Genomic DNA, 16171 nt, shown 5'->3' on the forward strand with positions numbered 1-16171 from the left:
CTTTGCCTATTTGATGTCATTGATTCAATGCTGAACTTAATAAAACTTGACATCAGATGTTTTGTCTCCTTGTAAAATGGAAACTTTACCTAAGAACTTTAAACAGGGAAGATTGAACAAACAATCATTCAAAAGCAGCCCATTATTAATTACAATATGAACTTAGTATTCAATGTCCAATGATAAAGAAATTAAGAGATGGGCTACATAAAATACAGAAAGGGAGAGATGCACAATATGAACATTTATAAGTTCAATATGAACCACACCAAAAACTTGATTATGTGTATGTGTGCATATTTTTTCTTAATGTCATATGGAGAGAGGACATGTCTGTAGCAATCAGGGTCATTTAGTACATTTTATTCTCTCTTTATGAGTGTGAGCATATTTCTCCTTATGTGAATGATGAAAGGGAAATTCAACTAGGTTCAATTAATAAATTGTGATCTCTGTCTTTTGCTCTGTATATATTTCTCTGTGTTAGTGTGTGTGTGTTGGCCTCCAGTGCCAAAAAGTACAGTCACCAAAAAAGCCACTGCCAAAGTAGGTTCAGTGTCTAGTCAGTTGTATCAAACCATCAGCATGCAAATGTCCTATTGTCCCCTTTTGTACATTTATAGGTACCAACCGAGTATAGTTTCAAAACTACTGGTTAGTGTCCAGGTGGAAGAGCCATAAAGTAACATATTGTACTGGAGAAGTTCCTTTCCCAATTTCTCTGAGAATTTAGATTTCCATATTACACTGGGGGTGTTGTTTAATATTTTGATGTATTGGGTAGTTATGATAATGTAGTAGTGTGCAACCAAATAGGCTTAAGGGCAGTTAATATCTGATAAAGATTCAGTTTGGATCAGGAGTGTTTAAAGTATCTGTGTTTTGGCCAGAGACCCATGTGGGGGATAAAACAAAACTGATGTAGAGTACAGAGAGGAGACAATTGCAAAAGATTCACTTTCTGCAGCATCAGTATGAAATGAGTTGTGAACATTGAAGTTACCAAAGATGGAAAGGGTTCAATTGAATTATATGTCCTCAAAACAAGAGATACAGTTGAGAGTTGGAGGTGGATGAGGATTTTAGATAGTGGTGGAAGGTGTATTTTGAAGAGTGAAGAAAGGAGACTGTGAACCAGAGTAACTGGAAGTGTTTGTGGCTAATATTCAGGTTAGAGTAGTGACTGGTGGGGCAGGTGGAATTTATAAATGCACAAACACCATCTGTCTGAGTAATGTTTGAGAATAGAATGTACCCTGATAACATATTGATAGAATTTGAGATTCATGTTTCACAATGAAATAGGATGTGGGGTTTTCATGTTAGTAAAAGGTGATGCATGGAGTTAAGATTGAACTGAAATCTACATATATTAGATAAGAGCAGGGAGAATTAACCAGTGATTTTAGTTCTGGTTTTTGGAGAAGTATAATGGGTGACAGTACATTGACAGGTCACAAAAACCCTTGCCAGAAGCCTGGTATAAATGCTTATAATGGAACCAACTCTGTTAAAGGCACTTATGGGGCAGGTGGTAGAGTTAAACCAAGAGGTGTGATGTATCTATCACTTATAAAAAAGGAATGATTAGAGGCATCCTCTAAATCATTTTATAATGGGACTTCATTAGAGACGATCAAGAGACCAAAGGCCAAGCAGCATTCAGATAGCAATTCATTAATAGAGTGTACTGAGGACAACACTAGAAGGAGAAAACAGGAATGAACGAGAAGGCTAGCTGTATTTGGAAGGTGTTATTTTAATTTTGTTGTGGTGTCAGATTTGTATATGATTTAGAGTCAGTGTAGTTCAGCAGCAGTACCTGGATTCAGTGTGATGCCATTTGTGTATAAAACTAATTGATCTGTGGGAGTTTGAGAAGGAGAAATGAAGGTATTAAGAGTAGGTACAAACAGATGAAATAGAACTGAAGCTCAGTGTGCCTGGTGTGATTAACAGTGCAAACAGTCAAACACATACTGAACTAGTTCAAATGTTAATGGTAGCATTTAATGGTGATGTTGACTGCTTTTTACTCTGTTTATGTCAAGCCATGTATATATGAACAATTAAAAGAGTGAGTGGTTAATCTACATTCAAATAACAGAACTGTCACTCATAAACAACTTATCAATGAAGGTGAAGGGATAAGATATCTAGAAATTAATGAAGATCTGTAAGCTACTAAATGAGCACTATGTATTTGAAAGAAAGAGCTGAGTTAAGTTGCATTAAGTGACTATATTTGAAGAATTGGTTGGTACATGTAAGAGAGGAAAATATAGTGAAATAATAAAGATGGATGAAATACAAAAGATGACAGGAGGTTATGAACTGAGAGTTATAGAAAACTGATGTTAAGTAGAATTGCTCATTCAACATCAGTAGAGAAAAGAAATTGATAAGAAGCCTCCATGATTTAATCTTTTTAGTGAAACTGATCATCCCTCCACTCAGCTGTTCACACTAATCAGTTGTGGATTGGATGAGGTACTTCCAGTGTTAGGTGATTGGCCCAATCCATCAGCACCAAGATGGAATTTGAACTTGAAAAGAGCCAAAACAGATATTACAGGGCATCTCATCTGATGTCCTAACAAGTCTGCCAATCTACCACCTTAAACTGCTACCTTATCAATCCCAAAAGGATGAAAAATGAAGTTGACCACAGTCATATTTGACATTAGAGCAGAGAGAGCCAGAACAAGTACTGTAAAGCATTCTGTCTGATGCTCAAATAAATGTTAGTTCATCACCAAGACATTCTCTTCAACATATAAAGGGAACCTGTGCAACCTATAGTTGTTTATGAATGACAATCTTGTTGTCTGAACTCTACTCAACAAATACACACATATGCATGTGACATTTGCTACATAGAAACAAAAATGACAAAATCACACTATACTTTTCATTTCTCAGATATACCTATATGAGCTGACAACACAAACAAAAGAAAAAGTAGCCAGAGGATTGGTGAGGAAGACAATGATAATTTAATTTGTGTAAAATAAAAGATAACTGTTTGTAGAAAAAAGATTTATTAAAAAAGATTTGACTTAAACGGTATAAACTAATCTTTTCACATAGCTGTTCAAAAATAAATAAATAAATAAATAATTTGATGTCAATCCTTTGGAAAAGTGAAAGTAATCAGTATACTAAAAATGAAGTTTTAAGACAATTTATTGAAGTAAAAACAAACCTTCTTCTTCATTTAAGTCAGGTTTCAATTCCACTAGTTCCATTGCATTCTCTACACACCATTTTAAAACTGTCATTCGAGGGACAGCTGAAAATAATAATAATAATAATAATAATTTCTTTATTGACCACATTAAGAAAAACATTATGGACAGTACAGGACAAAACAAAGGTGTGTGTGTGTATGTGTTGTTGTTGTGAGGATTTTGCATGTAAACAAGTTTTAAAATGGCAAAAAAAAAATTAACAATGTACAAAGGAGAGTCAAAAATTATACGCACTCTTGTTTTTCAATGTATTTACACAAAAGCAGTGGATAAACAAGTACATAATTTTTCTATATAGTTTCCTTCCTTTTTGATGCACTTGGTCCAGTGGTCCACAAGCTTGTGTATTCCCTCCAAGAGGGTTTTCGGTTGGTTGTGCAACCATTTATGCACTGCTTCCTTTACATTTTCATCCGTAGTAAATTGACGACCTCATAAACCATCTTTGAATGATCCAAGGATATGATAGGCGGAAGGAGCAAGATCCAAGCTGTAGGAAGGGTGTTCCAACACCTCAAAACCCAATTGGTTAATGGCTTAACTGGTCTAGGCAGCCGCATAGGGGTATGCATAATCATGCAACAACAAAACTTTCTTCGACAACAGGTTTGGGCATTTGGTGTGAATTGCTGGCTTCAGTTTGTTGCCAGCAAAGCACTGTATTTTGCACTGTTGATTGTACACCCCTTTTCCAGGTAATCTTCCAGTATAGGCCCTTTTGAGTCCCCAAAAAAGATTAGCGTCACCTTTCCTGCAGAAGACTGAGTCTTGAATTTCTTTGTCGCTGGCAAGCCAGGATGTTTTCATTCCTTACTCTGTCTTTTGGATTCTGCCTCATAATGATGGACCTACATTTCATCTCCTGTGACTATTCTGCTCAAAAATTCCTTGCCCTCATTGTTGTTGCGATTGAGTAAGTGTTGGCAGACCTCAAGACATTTGCATTTGTGCTCTGAAGTAAGCTCTCTTGGCGCCCATCTTGCATAGACTTTATGGAAGCCGAGCTCATCATGGATGATTTGATAGGCAGAACTATGACTAATCTGCAGAGAATGAGCTACCTCATCAATGATAATTTTCCGGTTTGCCATTACCATCTGTCAAGCTTGCTGAACCTTTTTGTCAGTGGTGGAAGTTGACGAGTGTCCTGCTCCCTCTTCGTGTGTCATGCTTGTCCGGCCACTTTTAAACTTCTTGATCCACTCATACACACTTCTACGTGGTAGTACACTGTCCTTGTACTGTGCTAAAAGCCTCCAATGAATTTCAGCACCTGACACACCTTCTGACCAGAGAAATCGGATCACTGCTCTTTGTCCTTCTTTGGTGAACATTACTAGTGGCATGGCTTTACTTACATTATAAAGCCATAAAGAAAAATGGCATAATCAAGCTCAAACCAACTATAAGCACTTATGCGCAGAAGGCAGTGTGACAATAATAAAGATATGTTATAGCAAAAGTGCAGATAATTTTTGACTTCCCCTCATATAATCCTCAATAGGGAGGAGACTTTGAGGGCAGCTCATGGAAAAACCCTATAAAACCATAGGTGCCCAGACTTCTGGGGCAGGTGATTGTTCTCATTTCTTTTTCTCCAATTACAGATGGATGCTCAGGACAGGCCTATTCACTTCTACCTCGCCATTCTCATCCACCTTTCAGCAAACTGGCTAGAAGGCAACACTTCCCTCTCTACCCTTATTTTCCTCTTCAAGTGAAACTTGAAGAAGTTGATCAGGGATTGACCAAAAAGAAAAGTGTTTGTCTTCAGTCCCCTTAGTCTTGTCCACCATGGCAACAGGCATATAAAGACAGCCTGCCCTTCCCGGTTAAACGAAGGAAGTGGGACAATCTTCACAATGGATTCAGCTGACAGCCAGATATGTCCCACACATGATAGCAGGTGTTCGACATAAACCCACAGGTCAGCAATGCTCAGGCACTGGACAAGTGCATGCAAGATGGTTTTGCTATCCTGCACACATCTTGGACATGCTTGACTGACAGCATTTCTGTGCTTGTATAATTTATCTTGAACAGGCAACACTCCCTGGTAGCACTGCTAGGCCAGAGATTTTTAGAAGTTATTCATTGTTCCTGGGCCAAATATTCCCTGGAAAAGAGTGGCAAACTGATCTTTGGCAGCCAAGGGTCTCCCCAACAATGTCATCATACTTTCTTTCCACTAATCCTCTATAGAAAGCTAAAGTGGATGTTTTCACCTATCACAATGTCCAAGTGGCTGAGGGCTGGGAGCACTTGAAGACATTCCACTTTCCAAATGCCTTCTCTCAGTCTCTTTTTGACCCAGGACTGCAGCTCCATTATTGAGACCAGCTGGGGAAATATGTCTGGTGAATGGCGACCACACTTGTTCACCATCAAAGAAGCACTGAAGATGTAGCCTTAGCGCATATTTGTGCATCATCAACCATGGCATTCCCAGTCCACCATGCAGTGGGTGTTGACAGCAGATAGACTGCCTGACCACCAGGATGCGTCTTTTCCACAATGATGGTCAAGTGGTAGTAGATGACAGACGTGATGTACGTACATGTTAGCCATCTCTGCCCGACCTTTCAGAGGTAGCTTCCTCTCGGCCCATTTCTGGGTGAGAGTAGTCACTCTGCTCATTACCTCATCCCAGTTTTTGTCCATCTGGAGGTCTGGACCAAACTAGACCCAAAGCAATTTAACCAGTCTGTCTATCCAGTGCTCAACGACACAGATGGACAGGAGGGGCTTGCTTCTCCAGGTGCTGAGGCGTAAACCCACTGACTTTTCCTGGTTAATGTTTGCTCCTGGTCCACCTCATAGTCCCTGAGAGTGGTGCCAATCATTTTGATGTGTTTATTTTCTGACACCACTATGTTGATGTCATCAGCATATGCCAACACACATCTCTCACATCCTAGGTCATGCAGGATGCCCCTCAATGTCTCCATCTTATGTAGTAGTGGCTCGAGAGTCAGTATATACAAGAGGGACAAGAGGGGGAAAAGGGGGAAGCCTTGGCAAACTGAGCACATGATGTTGAATGGTTCTGAGACATGACCATTCACTCAGACCATTGAACAGATGTCGCTGTGCATTGAAGTGATCCAGCTCTGAATACAGGCCCAAAACTGGTTGCCTCGACGACTACCACTAAGTATAGATGGTTGACCCCATCAAAAGCTTTAGACTGATCTAAATTGATCAGGACCCCACCTGTGCCAGGTTTTTTTAGCCACTTTCACTATGATGTATTGCATGAGGTGGATCTTTATGGGATGTGCAGGTCTGTGTCTCCCCTCCCAGATCACCGACAAGTGCCAACCTTGTAGCTAATACCTTGGCCAAAATTTGGAATTTTGCATTCAGCAGAGTTATGGGCCTAACGTTATCTATACAGTACCCCTTGTTCAGATTTTTTCTCAGCAATGCCACTGCTCCTCAGCTCACAAAAGTTGGAATTCTCCTATTCTGTTGCCAGTTGCAGTAAATGTTCGCTAAGAAATCACCGAACAAGTCTGGCATGTAAGCGTAAAGCTCGTAGGGAAGACCATCCAAACCAGGCAATTTACCCCTCATGCAGCTAACCATTGCTTCTCATATTTCAAAGGCTGTTATTGACCTTTTGCAGCACTCCGCCTCTGATGCTGAGAGCCATGGCAGTCTGCCATGGTGGGAAGTGAAGTCCATCCTGTGATCTGGCTCACCACTATTCCTGAATATTTGAGTGAAGTGCTGCTGAAAAGCCTCCCACATCTACTTTAGTTGTTGTGAGCCAGTAAGGATTGGACCATAGATTTACTGTCATGCCGTGCCTTGGCTATTCAGGCCCATTGAATGGAGTTTATCCCTTCATGTCTAAGAGCATACACCTTAGCTCTGACAATGAAATCTTTGTGTTTCGTGTTGAAGAATTGGTTGCATGTCAATCTTGCTGTGAGCACATTGGTTGTGATGTGTTTTTTAAAAGCCTCATCATACTTTCTCATTATCCTTGCCTCTACTGTTTCTTTCTACTGCTAGTCCTTTGCTAAACCTTATTGATTCTATTCTCATCATCCTTTCCAAGGTGGACCACCATTTATTGTTGATGATTGTCCCCATCAACATCCACTTATCTAGTCCACTAATCTGGTCTCTGAAATCTTTGTGTGCCAGCAATGATGTGTTCAGCTCCAGTAACCGGGCTCCTGTCTATGAAGCTTATCTAAGTTAACTGTACAGATCATCAATTTGTGGTCTGTGTCTACTTTGAATTATGGACAACCTATGCTATCCTTATCAGTTGCTCTTCAGAATACTCTATCTAAATACAATCTGGATAACCTGGTGTAGTTTGACCAGGTCCACACTGGCATATCAGGGAAATCCAATCAATACCTGACAGACAGTTGGAATCATCTGAGCAGGTTTGTGAGGCTTTTGCACCCGCTTCTTCTGTCTGCTAAAGCCACGCAGTCCCACTGTACATCTAAGACATCATTCCAATCTCCCACTAACACTAAAGAGCAGGACATCCCCAGAAAAGTTTACAAACACCTGAAGAAATCTGGTTGCCCTGCCCCTGTTGGGGTATAGATGGTAACTGGCCTGAAAGTGTGTCCTTCACTGACAGTCATATCCAGCACTACCAACTTACCTTCCGGATCCAGGAAAATTGTCCATATTGCAAGATCCACATCTTTACAAACTATCACAGCGACTCTACCTCCTGCTCCTGGACAACTTGCAGATATGTACACCACATAGTTACTGAAAATGGATTAGATGTCCTGTGAGTCACAAATTCTGGTTTTACTAATAGCCACTACATCGGCATTCAGTGCCCTGAGGTCGTTGAACAGATGACCTCACTTCCAGTGTGACCCCAGGCCATGTGCTTATTTTGTGCCCAACCATGTTGGAAAAAGAAAAGGAAAGAAAAAGAAAACTTACTTGGTTTTGTTTGGAGGGGCAGTTTGTCCATTCCTCCTGTTGGATTGGAGTGTTTCCACCAGTAAATCACCAAGTACTCTCTTGGTGATGTTCCATTGAAAATCCCTGATTTCCAGTGGAAATTTGGTTTTTAGGCATGTATGTGTTTTGTGTCGTTTGAACGATTTGTATGTGTGTAGGTAGTGAGATTGTGGGTGCAACAAAATTTGTCTTTGCTATATTGGTGTGTGTTTTTATGTAATTCATAAAATCTTTGTTTTTTTTGTGCTTATTGCCATGTAGTTTGTATTGCTAGTTTCTTTACTTTGTATTTGCTGCTGTTGCTGTTGTTGTTGTAGAATGGGTTGTGCTTGTGATGTTGCTGGTTGAAGTACTATTTCAGGTGTTTGTGGTAGTGGTGGTGATGTGTCTGTTTTGGGTGTATTTAGCTTTGTAGCTTTAATTTTTTTCCTCTCCATTGTGTGTGAGGATGAGGATTCTTCTTTGTTTGTGGAATTGTCTTTCTTCTTGTCTTTTTGTCATCTTTTGGTTTTAGTTTTCTACTCCTTGTCCCAATCAAACTCTTCACATGTGATGTCTGCCTGCTTGGTATCTGGAAGTGGAATATTTTCTGGAGCTGAGAAGTGTCTGGAGGAATTTGGTATTGTTATAGTAGGTATTGGTGCTGCCTTGGTTGATGTTGTTGATGGTGATGGTGTTGTTGTTGTTGTTGTTTGAATTTGGTGGCTGTTGCTGGTGTTGGGAGGAAAGGTGTCTTTTCTTTTTCTTGCAATTTAGGGCAGAAAGCTTTTAGGTGAGTGGTTGAAAGGCATATGTAACACTTTGCTTTCCTTCCATCCACTCTGACTGGAATGATAATGCCTCCAGGAAGATGAATCTGGTCTGGGATGGCATCCACATTCTTTTGACTGGTCTGTATGAGGACCTCCACTGTCATCCCTGACCAGTACTCCATTTTGGACTGATAGAGTTTGCCTCAATACCTATTGTGACCAACGGAATTAGCCAAAGAAGGGTTATTTCTGGTGGCACCAGCTGTATAATTATCTTTGCCAATCTCTGGCCGCAGTAAAAGAGATCTGACAACAGCTTCTCGCTTTTGAGGGGTTTGAGAAAGTGAGATTTAGCTTCCTCCTCAGTATGGGATCTCACCTCCACTATCCTGTAGCCCCTTCCTCTTAGAATGTATTCTTTTAGGTTCCAAATAGAAACTAAAGCTTTTTGGATTTGAGCCTCAGTGGCTCTTTCCACACTCCTTGATTTTAATCCAATTGTACAGTATATCACTGTGTGACATATCATATTTTGGATAATGTTAATGGGTATGTTTAGCGTGACAGCCAGCCCATCTCACTTGACTAGCTGTCGGGAATTTCTGACTTCCTCTTTCAGAGAATTTTATTATCTGAAGAGAGGACTTAGTGGCACCAGCAAAAGAAAGTCTAGTGCTATTCCAAGCCATTGCACCAGCTTGCTACTCAGTTCCCTTGTTGTTATTGTTGTTGTTTTGTTCATGTATTGACACCGTCTGTTGATTCACACACGAAAGAGCCTTCATTGTTTATATTTTCATAGGTATCATCTCACTCTCCCTCTGTCTGTTATGCTTGCAAAATAATGTTGTTTTTTGAAAGATCCTTTCAGATTTTTCTCGAAAAAATTGGCTCTGTTGTCATTTTTTTGCCTGTAATTGACAGAAACAAACTTGTCATCTGTTTTTCAAGATAGGGCACCATAGTGCATTGCGCTCACACCCTCTCGTATTGTCATTTGGTGATGCTCCTCACTCTCACATATGAGCATCACTGCATTCAGTGTAGTTTCCTCCATTTAGATGGGGAAAATGCAAAGAATTTTTAACAGAAAATTAATTCAATTGACCAGACCCACCAAACTGGGGGACAAAACAGGAAAAGAGACTCACCAATCAACAGCAATCAACTTGTTGCCCATGATGGTATCAATTTCAAGGTTGTAAATACATGTATTATGTGCTCTTCCTTACAAAATCCTCAGAACAAAGTCAAGCATAGCTTGCCAAACTGGCGGCAGCAGTGGCGACGGCAGCAGTGGCGATGACAGCAGCAACAACAACAACAACAACATTATTTAATAATAATGGTTTCAAATTTTGCCACAAGGGCAGCAATTTTGGGGGAGGGGATGAGCTGATTACTTTAACCCTAATGTTTCACTGGTACTTAATTTATCGACCCTGAAAGGATGACAAGCAAAGTCGACTTCGGCGGAATTTGAACTCAGACTGTAGTGACAGACTAAATACTACTAAGCATTGGCGTGCAAGACTGGTACTTTGTTTTATTGATTTAAAAAGGATGAAGAAAAAGTTGACATCACGCAAAATGAAATACTGTTAGATATTTTGTTTGCTGATTTACCACTACTAGCATTCAGCATCCTTAATGATTTCTAACATTAGCACAAGGCTATACATTTTTAGTGTAAACAATCAAATCAATTCCACTACTTCACTGGTACTTATTTTATTGATCCTGTAATGCAGAAAGGCAAAGTCAACCTGGTAGGTTAACTCTCAAAACATAAAAGGATGTAACTAAATACTGGCATTCTGCTGATTTTGTTGTATCAAAACAAACATTACAAAATGCCAATATAAAATTAATGCAAAAACAGAAATGGGGGTCTCAAAGGAAAATACAGCCAGTTTTTTTTAGAAGGATACAGTTGAGTGAATCTCCCAGTTAATTTTGAAACAAAGTTAAGTGAGATTTGATCTCAAAAAATGTTTAATGTTGATCTACATAAGTTCTAGTTTACTACTTTCTTGGTTAACTCCATTGCCCAAATGATAATGATTCATTTTGAATAGAAATAAAGCCTGTTTGTAAGGGCTGGGAGCATGATTAATTGAGTCACTTCCCACCAGTATTTATGTGCCAGCTCCTGATCCATTGCCTTCATTTCCAACAAGTCAATACGATAGAAACATCTGTAAACAACCCTCTTCGAATTCACTTTTAGTCCAGTATGGTTTCCATAAAGCTAGATCTATCAGAGATTTGCTTTTCTACATCATGTAAGAGAGGTCCCAGTATTGTGATTCTTTGTTTTAGTTAAGTCTTCTACTGCATTTTGCACGACAGTCGTTCAGAAACATTACCTATTTATGGTTCTATCCATGTCTCATCTGCTGACTCTTTCTGTTAGATTGCTCTATTGCAGTATACTCTTTCTATCAACTTTGGTAAATTCCGAAGTTCTTTTATGACTTTTGTAAATTAATAAATTTTGTGTCATCACTTCTAACTAAACACATTCCTCAGCAAATTATGCCACCTTTTCCTTCTTTTTAACCATCCATACAACCAAGATATCTCATAATAGACTTCCACCAATAGTTTTCAGAATCACCAACTCAGGAATTACTACATGTATCATGGAAACTGTTTTGTACCATACCTTTCACATTTCTGAATAACAGAGCTTAACTCTTCTCAAACATGCAACAAATGCTAGATGCTAATCCTTGATGAACTTTCATAGTATCCACTGATTTGTAATATTGCAAAAACTGCATCCTAATTCATCACTTGTTAAGGTTATCTACAGATATTCTATGGAAATTATAGCTAGCACTGACTTTTGTTACGGCATTTCGTATCCAAGACGTCAGATGTAAACAAATGAGATTGAAGATGAAAAATGGGTAATGAGTGTATATGCACCCATCTAACCTATTAATCATCCACGACTACATTGCTTAAATAACCACTAAATACAGTGGTGTAACGTTATTGAATATACCAATTTTACATATTAAACACATTCCTGGAAGCTGGTACATAAATATTAATGACTTGTAGGGACATGGTATTTCATTATGCAACCATTATACACTATGAAGTATATTAAACATTTTTTAAAGTCAATACCGTGTTTAGTATGTAAAATTGGTTTATCCAATAATACATAAAATTGGTTTATCCAATAATACATAAAATTGGTTTATCTAATAATACAATGTGTTCTTGGATGATTAATGGGTTAGATGGGAGCTGATGAAGGAGCAAAAACTCACGAAATATGGCATAGACCAACTCTTATGACATGTCTGTCATCAAACACTCATTGAAACCTTCTTTTCAGATGTTGAATAATATCCCCCTTCTCATGTCCCTTTCCAAGTTTTCAGAGTTGGTACAGTCAATGTAGGCATATTGAAAGGTAGGTCTGGTAAGATTGTTGAGATGCTTGAACAGAGGCATGTTGATTCATGTTGCATTCAGGAGGTAAGGTGGAGGGGAGCTTCAGTCAGGTTCCTCACAGGAAAGACACATACGTATAAACTCTTCTGGGAAGGTAACAGTTATGGGGTAGGTGGTGTGGGCATCTTGCAAAGAAATGGATTGATAAGGTCATAGAAGTAGCCAGAGTGTGTAATAGAGTACTTAAGCTAAGGTTAGTTTTGCTGAATAGTACAATGACAATTATCACTGCTTATGCCCCACACACAGGTCTACCAAATGAACAAAAGGACTGTTTTTATGATATCCTTCTGCAGGCTACCTCAAAGACAAATGACAATGAATTCATCTTCATGTCTGGTGATTTCAATGGACATGTCGAGCAGCAGCCAGATATCTTCCATAGTGTATGTGGGGGCCATGAAATTGGTTCTCGAAAGGAAGAGGGAACAAGGGTACTGGAGTTCTGTGATGTGAAGAACATATCGATTTGCAACACCAACTTCAGAAAGCTAGACATCCACTTGACAGCCTATCAATTGGGTGACCACGCTAGCTAGATTGATTACATTCTGACCAATCAGCAACATAGCTGCTCTTAAATGCAAAGACCTTCCTTGGTGAAGAATGTGCTCCTCACCATAGACTAGTCATTAGTGACTTTAGACTTCAGGCCAGAACACCAAGAAGAACGCCAAGAAGAATGCCAACAGACAATTCCCACATGGCCTCAGGCTCAACACGGAGGCCTACATCAAGCACCTGAAGGAGGTTGTACTGCCCTGGGTCAAGAGGGTGGCTTCTGGAACACCCTATGTCCTGCAATAGGACTCAGCACCATGCCACCCAATTGTGCTGTCATCTGTTGGCCAACTGTCTGTCGACAAATTGTCCGTCTACCAAGAAGACCGATCTGGAAGCTTAAGGATCCTCAATATAGTCAGAGATTCAGAAACACCCTATTTGAGAAATTTGACAAGGAGGAGGAACTACAGGCTTGTAACATAGAGGATAATTGGGAATTCCTATGGGGCAGCTTGCTGAGTGCTACAGACCAAGTTTGTGGCTAATGCAAAGTCCCATCCAGACTGAGGGTGATATGGTGGTGGAATGATGCTGTAGACAAGGCCATTAGAGCAAAGAAACTGGCCTGGAAGGACTAGAAGTGTGGGGGTAGCTGGGAACTGTATCAGATAGCCAGAAAGGAAGCTAGAAGGCAGGTATATTTAGTCAGGGAAGTAGCAGAAAAGATGTTTGCCAATGTTCTGCAATATGAGGACCAGAGACTTGAAGTGTTTCAGATTGAAAGATAGTGTGTGTGAGAGAAAATTGTGATGTCATAGGAGAGAAATGTGTCCACATGGATGATGGTTCACTTGCATTTAAAGATTTCACAAAGAAAGAGGCTTGGAAATGCCATTATGAAAGGCTGTTAAACCGAGGGACTATCTTCATATCCTTAATTGCTTTATGTGTGAAGCTACTGTCAATTCAGATAGCTATCTGAATTGACAGTAGCTTTATACATAAAGCAATTAAGGATATGAAGATAGGGAAAGCCTCTGGCCTATCAGGAACAACCACTGGGATGCTTAAAATATCTGGTGGAGTAGGATATAGCCTAGTCACCCGTATAGTTAATCAGGTTGTCCATGAGGGAGTCATACCCAATGATTGGTGTAGCAGCATTATAGTCAACTACTACAAAGGAGATGCCTTAGACAGAAATAATTACAGAGGCATCAAGTTGCTGGACCAGGTGATGAAAGTTACAGAAAGGGTCATAGCTCAATCAATTAGGGAGAGAGTTAGTGTAGATGAGATGCAGGTTGAATCTGTGCAAGGCAGGAGCACAACTGATACTATATACCTGGTTAGGCAACTACAGGAGAAATACCTAGTCAAAATTAAACCTCTGTACCTAGCTTTTGTCGACATGGAGAAAGCCTTTGCTTGTTCCCTTATCTGGTGGTCAAAGCAGAAGCTAGGGACAGATGAGTGGTTAGTGAGAGCAGTACAAGCCATGTACAGGGATGCTGTCAGCAAGGTGAAGATTAACAATGAAATCAGGATACAAGTAGGGGTTCGGCCCTCTCTTGTTCATCATAGTCCTCCAGGCAATAACAGAGGAATTTAAAACAGGCTGCCCCTGGGAGCTTCTTTATGCTGATCATATTGCTTTTATAGCTGAATCACTACTGGGACTGGAGAAGAAATTTTGAGTGTGGAAGCAAGGTCTAGAATCGAAGGGCCTTAGAGTTAATCTAGCAAAAACTAAAGTCTAAGTAAGTAGGAAAGTAGATAATTCACAAATCTCTTCAGGTACATGGCCCTGCTCAATCTGTAGAAAAGGTGTAGGTAGAAACTCCATAAAATATACCTGGTGTAAGCTATGGACATATAAGGAGGTGTAGCAATATCAGAGGAAGGTCAACAGGGAAACTAGTGCACAGGTACAATTAACACTAAAAACGTACAGAAAATAGACTCCATCAAATGCCAGTGAGGAAAGCGAGAGGTAGTTGATAGCTACTGTTATCTAGGTTACCAAGTCAGCAGCGGATGCACCAAGAGCATAGCTACAAGAATAAAAATAGGTTGGGCAAAGTTCAGAGAGCTCCTACCTCTGTTGGTAACAAAGGGCCTCTCCTTCAGAGGGAAAGGCAGATTGTATGATGCCTGTGTGCAAACAGCAATGCTGCATGGCAGTGAAACATGGGTTGTAACCACCAAAGACATGTGTAAGCTTGAAAGAAATGAAGCAAGTATGCTTCACTGGATGTGCAATGTCAGTGTGCATGTACAACAGAATGTAAGTATCTTGAGAGAAAAGCTGGGCATAAAAGGCATCAAATGTGGTGTGCAAGAGAGATGACTGCACTGGTATGTTTATGTGATGCATATAGATGTGGACAGCTGTTTGAAGAAGTGTCAATCTCTAATAGTGGAGGGAAGCTGTGGATGTGGTAGACCAAGGAAGACATGGGATGAGGTGGTGAAACATGATCTTTGGACTTCGGGCCTTGCAAAGGCAATGACTGGTGACTGAGACCTTTGGCTATACACCATGCTTGAGAAGGTCAATCAAGCCAAGTGGAATCACAACTGTGGCTCCTGTTGGTGTCACATAACTGGCAGCTGTGCCGGTGACATGTAAAAAGCACCCTTTGAGTGTTGGACCTCATGGAGGTAATGTGGCTGATAGCAATGTCGCATAACTAACACCTGTGCCGGTGGGATGTAAAAAGCACCTTTCAAGCGTTGGGCCTCATGAGAGCAATGACAAATGTCCAAGACCTTTGGCAATATGCTGTGCTTGAGAAGATGACCTATCAAGCCAAATGAAATTCTAGTCGTGGCAGATACTGGTGTCACACAACTGGTAACCATGCCAGTGGCACACAAAAGCACCCATTATACTCTAGGAGTGTTCAGCATTAGGAAGGGCATCCAACCATAGGAACCATGCCTGATGAAACTGGAGTCTGGTGCAACCCCTCAGTTTACTAGCCCTGGTCATACCATCCAACTCATGCCAGCATGGACAACATACTTTAAATGATGATGGTGATTTCATTGTCTGTTTACATCTGACATCTTGGATACAAAACATCATAACAAAAATCAGTGCTGGCTATAATTTCTATAGAATATCTGTAGAGATAACCTTAACAAGTGATGTAAAGAGCACTGTTAATACAGTATATAATATACTTTATAGTATATTATAGTTATTGGCAATATACTGTGCTTGTGAAGACC

General features: G+C 40.0%; 1 protein-coding gene across 14 annotated transcripts in view; it reads right to left on the reverse strand.

Moving 5' to 3' along the window:
• LOC106879092 (alpha- and gamma-adaptin-binding protein p34) overlaps positions 1 to 16171 on the reverse strand; it is a 209338-nt gene that overhangs the window by 123595 nt on the left and 69572 nt on the right. For all 14 annotated transcript variants that reach the window (XR_016243832.1, XR_008265306.2, XR_008265305.2 and 11 more), the window contains exon 4: positions 3206 to 3292. Coding sequence is in view for 7 of the 14 variants with exons in the window: in XM_089360925.1 (XP_089217051.1) it covers positions 3206 to 3292 (87 nt within the window). In the remaining 7 variants the exon portion in view is untranslated. The remainder of the gene's footprint in view (positions 1 to 3205; positions 3293 to 16171) is intronic.

The sequence above is a fragment of the Octopus bimaculoides genome, chromosome 12, assembly GCF_046866305.1.
Source record: "Octopus bimaculoides isolate indiv1 chromosome 12, ASM4686630v1, whole genome shotgun sequence".
NCBI classification, from domain to species: domain Eukaryota; kingdom Metazoa; phylum Mollusca; class Cephalopoda; order Octopoda; family Octopodidae; genus Octopus; species Octopus bimaculoides.